Source organism: Mytilus trossulus, chromosome 3 (genome assembly GCF_036588685.1).
Source record: "Mytilus trossulus isolate FHL-02 chromosome 3, PNRI_Mtr1.1.1.hap1, whole genome shotgun sequence".
In the NCBI taxonomy this organism is placed as follows: Eukaryota; Metazoa; Mollusca; class Bivalvia; order Mytilida; family Mytilidae; genus Mytilus; species Mytilus trossulus.
The window spans coordinates 52,090,297-52,098,272 of NC_086375.1; the positions used below are offsets into that span (position 1 = coordinate 52,090,297).

At 31.0% G+C, this 7,976-nt stretch overlaps 1 protein-coding gene across 1 annotated transcript; it reads right to left on the bottom strand.

The window, feature by feature from the left end:
* Nucleotides 1-2,157: 2,157 nt before the first annotated feature.
* On the bottom strand, nucleotides 2,158-6,909 carry LOC134709526 (uncharacterized). Its single transcript, XM_063569684.1, has 4 exons — nucleotides 6,811-6,909; nucleotides 6,440-6,502; nucleotides 4,176-4,295; nucleotides 2,158-2,361 (listed from the first exon to the last, which is right to left on the bottom strand). The coding sequence occupies exons 1-4, from the start codon at nucleotides 6,889-6,891 to the stop codon at nucleotides 2,317-2,319; spliced, it is 309 nt and encodes a 102-aa protein (XP_063425754.1). The 5' UTR covers nucleotides 6,892-6,909; the 3' UTR covers nucleotides 2,158-2,316.
* Between the last annotated feature and the right edge of the window lie 1,067 nt (nucleotides 6,910-7,976).

The following is a 7,976-nucleotide window of genomic DNA, read 5'->3' on the forward strand; positions in this document are numbered from 1 at the left end:
AAAACAAAGGAGGTGTTATATGATTAACAATAAAACAACTATCCACCAAAGTTTAAGTGAAGTGGATATAATCAATTCTAGGACATTGTTCATTTAAATAAATTAGTAAAAAACAAATGTCATTTATGACAGATGACATGATTTAGACGAAAAGGAAGATAAGAAATGTCACTTTCAACTTATGCCATACATACTATTTGGTGAGTGAACTATCAATATAGTATTCATAATATTTTTGAGTCATGACATTTTCAATTGTCGTAGAAATGACATTTTTCTTAATAGCAGATTTTTTAGACGCAAGTTTTGTGGATTTGTTAAACACCTTAAAAAGATTGGTTTTGTTTTATTGATATTTCAACTGTTAATCTCAGAAAAAAATATCCTGTAAGACGGCGCCTTTTAATCTCTAGAGCCATTTTGTTAAACACACATTGTTTACAGCTACGATAAAGGTTTTCATTTTTATTAGTTTAAGAGTAGCGCTAGTATGTAATTTGAAAACTTTTCCATGACTTACAATCGACTAATAAGTTTGAAAGTTTGGACATGGTATTGTCTGTTTTCTTCGACTAAGTAGATTGATAAATTCTTGGTATATTCTTCTTAATTTCATGGATTTTAAGCTTAAAGATATTAGAATAAGTCATCACAGAAAAGAAGAAAATGCAATGTATGTGTAAACTTTTAGCAAACTAGATAACAATCTCATTATTTACGTGTACATACGATCCATCAGTGGAAATCGAATCAGTTAGAGCACTAAATAAAAAAAGAGTCAAAGAACATTATAAATCCGAATAGAGATTTACTAGCGTTAGTATGAATCTGTATTAGGGCAATTAAGGGTGATTTCAGTCACATTGAATAGGGGCATAATTTTGGGATAGATGTGAAAATAGTAAGAAATTACGCGAAAATCTATCCATGTTTTAAGCAACTGTTTTATGTAAATGGTTTTTCCTTGTTTTTCTTAGCATTTTTTCCATCATTATGAAAATCTGTCCCTTTTCAATATGGCTGCAACGACCGTGAAGTGATTAATTCTATATGCTGAGACGAAAAGTAAAATCACAAAAATGATGAATTCCGAGGAAAATTCAAAACTGAAAAATCCTAACCAAATGCCAAAATCAAAAACTCAAACACATCAAACGAATAAAACTATCATATTCCTGACCATGCTTTTTCTAATGTAGATAATGGTGGATTAAATCTGGTTTTGATGTTTTGTTATAATCTGCAGCTTATTTGCAATTTGAAACATTAATCATTAGAACATATCTGTACCTTATATAGTAATATACCCGTGTTCAATTGTCATAAATCGATTAAGAAAAAACAAATCCGGGTTACAAACCAAAACCGAGGGGAACATAATGTGAAATTGTTTTTTTTTTCTTCTTCAGATGATAACAACAATGATCAACAATTACATTTTCAAATAATGTATTTTATGTGAGTTAGGTTTTTAAACGTAAATCATTTAATGTAAATCAACAATAATGGTTTTATAGATATTCAGAACTCGTTTATCCATTCAAATACTTAAAAAACATATTTTAATTCGTCTGATCACAAGAAGAAAGAACTATTATGATTACACGTATTAGTAAGTATATCCTGGAATGCCTTTCTGATGGACGGTACAAGAAACATCTCGAGTGTAACATTCCTTTTCGTTAGTCAGTTTAATGCTATTAATAGTTCTATCAACGACTTAACAATAAAAGATCGGTCGTCAGAAATTAAATCAAACATTTTATTTTCTAGATAAGATGACAACCCCTGTAATAATTTTGGAACGTTTTTGAAAATTGTGGTATCTGTTATCCTGATTCAGTTACTTTTGTGGGCGAGCAAATGTTGCTCTTATGAAATGCAGCTTTATTAGAACACATTTAATTTAAAATTGTAATATGTAAAACTTAGATTTCATTTGATGTTACTAAAAGAACGTCGCCGTGAACATCGTTTGTGATGGCAAAGTTGACATCGGGTCTTGTTTTTGTTAACATTGTGTCATTTTGTTGAGGTCTTGACTATCACAAAAACACAATTACTAATTTGCAATAAACACTATATAAAAAAAGGGTTGGATAATACACAAATCGAAACTCCAAAATCAATCAGGGACAATAAAACCATGCCAAAAAATGTATATAAGATGGTTTAATCAAAAGTCAATAGATATAATTTATTGGTTTATGCAGTTGTGTGTCACACACAACAGAAAAATCAGTAACATCAATGATAATGTCATGACACTGGCATCCTGTTTGTGTACTAATATCCATTTGTAGAAGTTGTAGTTAACTACTTTGGCTTTTGCTGTGCGTTTGTTCCTGCAACACTCATCCGCTATATAAAGTAGAAACAAATGAGAGAAAGCGAAGGTGTTCATATTTTAAAACTACAAAATATTGGACATTGCTAATTCACATTGAATTTTGCAAATGAAAATTTTCAAGTTTACATCTGGGTCTAACCAAAACACTGCAAGCAGTAAGTTGAATTTATGATATTGTTATTCGTCTAGTCCAAGTTTTTGTGCAATTAGTTATAGATAAAATCAGTGTTAAACTAAATATCAAAATAGACAAATACCATTATCAAAAGGGTATTGTTGTAAATGCAAATCAGTTACATTTTTTTACTTACTATCTTAGTTAATCAGAAAAGCACTTATTTGTATTATTAAAATATTTCAAACGAAAAAGATATGAATCACAGGTAAAGAACCAGTTATCGCCAATTACAAATGAATTAGCACAATTATCATTGGCTTTTTATATATTCGGCTATATCGTTCCTGATGAAAGAAAGTCCAGTAAGGCGCTTCGGGCGCATGCATTTATAACCTGTTATTTTCATTTTTACCAGTACTTGGTCGAAACTTCTGCTGGTTGACCCTTAGTCCCCAAGGGAATCATCACCTATGTAAATAGTACTTTGGTACTGACAAAATTTGTAACAAACCTTTAAAAGAAAGTTTGTTTCTAAATTTTGAAATTATAACCAATCTAAGGTTTTTACTCCCTGAGGCACAATCAAATTAAGACGATATAAGATGGATTCTAATGCAACAACGTTTGTAACGTTCATTTTGATTGGATATCGTCACTTTTTTACATGGCATCAATTGACATATGATGCTATTGGACGTACGGGCAAGCGCAGACGGCATATGACAGATTTAAAATACATGTTTTAACATTGCTTTCTGTCAGTTTCATTAGAATGGAGATAACAATATTGTATATTGCTAACGCGTAGCCAGTTAACTTAATTTGCGACCATCAAATCCCCGATTGATGCCGTCGGAGCTTAAAATACAAAACAGTTATTTCCTAATTTGAATATTTTTAGGTCCTTTTTGGTTAAATAGCTCTTCAACTATATCGGTTCTTTTACATCATTGCCATATAAATATTATACTATGAGTGTTCCCAATGAAAGTAAATCCACAAAGCGCGTCTGACACATGCAATTTATTATGTGTTCTATTCATGTTTTACCAGTTAATATCTCTTTAAGCCCTAATGTATAAACGATTGAGTTTCAATTTTGACAATCCACCCAATTTCTTCTGTTCTTGCTCGACAATCAAAATATGACATTGATGTTTAAGATAGAATAAAATTCTAAATGAAATAAAAGTTATTGGATACATTTATGAATTACAGTATCTGGTCATCGCTACACTTGGTACCAAAAACATATATAAACAAAACCATCACAGTACGGGCTAATGATAGGAGTGTAAGATCCCGTCCAAAGTTTTAAGCCTATCCCTTATCTAAAAAGAATATTCTATAATAAAAAAAATTAATTAAGAACGTTTACTGGTAATAATCAAGTACTCAGATGAATAGTAGAAATACCAGCTTGTAATTACAAAAAAAAATCATAATTTCTACGTAGAATATTATTCAAAATTGTAATGTTCAATATATTTTGTCGTTCATCATGATTTGATAAATTCATCGCGGCAACTTTCAAATCCTTCCAAAGACCAGCAATTATAACGCTGATAACATCATTATGTGTCTGTTATGTGTACAAACGGTAAAACATATATACTATTAAAACTGTTCTTTGTTCAAATTCAAGATGTTTATAAGCTCCCCACTTTTTGATAATATGAATTTGATAGTGAAGATGATCAGTATTACCTTGATATCGTCTTTATTCCGAGGCTCATTTATAATTCGTTGCTCTTGCATGCTAAAGTACTGTCTATCTTTAGAATTTTGGTGGTTTGAAGGCATCATATAATAATTGTCCGACAGAATCTAAATATAGAATACATAAATGTTGATAAAAACAAATACAAATATGTAATATTGTTATTTTGTGCATTAAGTTTTTCCTTAATTTCTTAAGCGTGTACATTTCTTAGATCTTCTAGTTTCTGTAGATTCCCTTTCAATAAAGTTAACTCGGATATAAGAGATGCAAGCATTTCTGTGCACTCACACCACATATTTCAGCAGACAGTCAGTATTCCAACGAGTACTAATTGTGTACCTTTACTACCGATTCAAATGAAGCGGAATTATTAAATAGCTCTTTTATAGTCAAAAAGACAAAAACAAATTGATCTTTTCAATTTTTTTCTCTTCATTTCTAGACATATATTGAAAATGATGTCCTATCATTTGATTAATCACATTTTATAGTGAGTGCTTGCATATTATATATCCTTGTGACCTTGAGAGAAAGGGAATCTACCAAAACTATAAGGTCTCTTTGCAGGTGTGTACTTTAACACATAAACTGTTGTTCCAACATAGCCATGAGGATGAACGATATTGAAACAAGCACTTGGTTTTAAACGAAAAAATATAGGGTTCTTAACTCACTAACGAAATGTTTTTAATTTAAGGCCGTGTTCACAGTGACATAAACTCGGTGTTGTGTTAGTGTAACAAACACATAAACTAAACATAATTACGTTCCCATTGATAAAACTCAATGTTTTCATGTAGTTTAAATCATGTTTTGTCTACATGCAGTCGATAGTCGATGTAGGCCTTGTGTAGGTTAAGTGTTCACAAAACTAGGCATTCAGAACTTTACTTTTCCCATGTTTATTTAAAATAGAAACAATCTTTATATAAAATTGATACTTATAACACTTATTAATAAAGCTGTTTACAGAAATATTAGTCTAAACTTGATATATTTATTTGTTATAAAAAAATTTACTTTACGTAGCCTTATTAGCCCCTAATCAAGACTCCTCCATCATCATTGCCACATCATCATTGCCGAACAGATAATTCATTTGAAAAGGTCTTCCCAAATCGATTGAACGTACACACTGACCGAAATATTTGCCACCGTCTTGATACTCAAAATACGATTCACTTATAAATTTGCATTACTGAAAAAAGGGTGAGGTTAATAGTTTGTTTGTGTAGTATTTACGATCCTTAAAAAATACAATTAGAAATAAAAAAAAATAAACATAACCCCCCCTCCCTTTGCCAAATATTCCTCGGAGAAAAAATACCATTTGAAACAAACAGAAAAGATAGAAATGTAGTGATCCTTAACATCGCAATTATTTTTCTTCGTCTGTGAGCACGCTGATGGCGAGCCTACGTTTTCAATGCGTATTCGAGACATCTTTAAACTACTGCACATCATCCAAGATGACTTTTTTAAAGGTGCAACCATTTTACTTTAAAAAAAAGGGGGTTCCGAGTCAGAGTTTATAATTAGTTTTTTTTCTCGACGGTACCAATTCAATGATATATGGGGAAACTTTGGATTCAGAATATTTGTTCATTCTAATCATATGAATGACCCAATTTTTTTTAATCAAATTGTGAAAAAATCCATACTCCTTTTTTGTAAAGTCAAATGGTCGTTCCCTAACTGCTAGAAAAGTTGTTCGAAAATTTGAATTCGGTTCAACGTTATGAATATTTAAATGACATATAGTTTATAAATGTGAACAAATCTTAGGTACAGGTAGCTAAACAAGGTGTATAGATGTGAACAAATTTAATGTGAAACTAGTGTATATTACATTAAACCAAATGTAAACATTTTTACTGTACATGGCGTTTGGTGTGAACACGGCCTAAGATCTTGAAATACCGGAATAGTCGTATAGTCGTCTAATGTGCACCATTTTTGTCCTATAGCGATTGTGGAATTTGGCTGCGTGCAAGTGATGATTTGTATGGCTTTTTGATGCATGTGTAGGAGTAGATGTTCAACTGTCGACGCACGCGGTCTCGCTTTTTTTTTAGCTTCTGTTTTGTTACATTGAAATTTCTTCTTGATCAATTTCTGATGTAAATTATTTGCGGCAAAATTAGCCTTATATCTGAATGCAACTGTCATATACTTGTTCCGCAATGAAAACCTCTGACTAAAAATCTATGCTTGATTTTGTAAATTTACAGATATTGAATATACTTACCGAGGTATACGGTTCAGTCTTTAATTTAACTGACATAGACGGTGGATTTGCACTAAATCGTCTCTAAAATGTAATAAAGAAACCAGTAAGTAATTCAAAAAAACTGAATGAACTTTCTTTCATTCACTCGCTACTGATTAGTCACAGGCACTCGTCTCAATTTTTTTCTGTCCTATATACCATTATTAGTTATATAAAGGTATATAAATCAAAAAATTCTGAGACGAGTGCCTGTGTGATTAGTCTTATGTGACTAACCTCGTTTATGATGTACTTCATTATAAACATAGTACACTTTTTGATGTTTTATGAATACAAAATGGCATATCCGTCAAAATAATCGTAAACAAATCTTAAAGTGCATGACTTACCATATCTGGATACCAAACGACCGATTCCGCCATCATAAAAACGCATACACAAAAAAGAATGCTATATGAGCGCAGAACCATATTATTGTTGGTACGTGAATTTCGTTTGTACTGAAAAATTATATTTAAATGACATTTATAACACGGATATTATTCAATTCGATAACAGAAAGCTAAAAAAAAATTATGCTAATCAAACAAGTTTTTGTAGATAATTCTCTAATATGAATTACGAATTATCAAGAGAGTCTGGGACATATAATAGCAAAAAATCACAGTCCTCCATTTATTAGTCTTACATTTTTATCCAAATCAAATTAAATCAAACGTTTTGATGATTTATCATTTGACATAATAATATTATAAGCATCTGTGGTCTTTTAAAACAAATGGCACATACAAACATATTTGAGATGACTTGCAGTGTCTTTGCTTTTAATTTGATTGTAGTTGTTTTTTTCTGTGTATGTATTGATTGTGTAATATGTATTCATACCCGAATCCTTTATATATATATATATATTATATACACAAGACATATACTATGCGAACACCATTCTAAAGGAAAAACTGGCAGCATGCTGAGTAGTGAACCAAATACAAAACCAAACATTCCTAAAGATTAATCAGATACAAGGAAATGGTTCAGTAGAGACAACCGAAAGAATTTCGTGTCAAAAACAACAAATTTGCACAAACATTTAACCAAAGTCATATAACAATGGGAAATATCATTTAGACTGGCTATTATTAAAAAATTAAGCACGCTACAAAAAGGAAGACATAATCAAGACGATGCGAGAGTCAACTGTCATCTTGTATATTTAACTACTTATAGAATATATTCTATACTAACACACAATAAAACATCAAGCGTTGTCAAATTTCAAATATGTTTTCAGGCGCAGCAGATATTTTGAAATGCAACTTACAATAAAATCGATATGTGCAACTTACGACAACAGAGTTGTTAGGGTAAATAGATATGCTAATCTTAAAATTTCTCTAAATACCTTCGATAGTGTCGCATACTAAATTTTATCCAGAAAATGTCACCATAACTTACTGCATTGGATGTCAGCATGACTAATTCATAGATATCAAAGCGTCTGTGAATTTGGGGGCGACATAAAGTACAAACCAGTATGATCAGGCGCTTTACTAAC

Coding starts and splice junctions, on each gene's coding strand:
- LOC134709526 (XM_063569684.1), bottom strand. CDS start 6,891: ATGGTTCTGCGCTCATATAGCATTCTTTTTTGTGTATGCGTTTTTATG. Junction 6,503..6,810: donor TCGTTTGGTATCCAGATATG/GTAAGTCATGCA, acceptor ATTACATTTTAG/AGACGATTTAGTGCAAATCC. Junction 2,362..4,175: donor GGAATAAAGACGATATCAAG/GTAATACTGATC, acceptor TACTTTATATAG/CGGATGAGTGTTGCAGGAAC.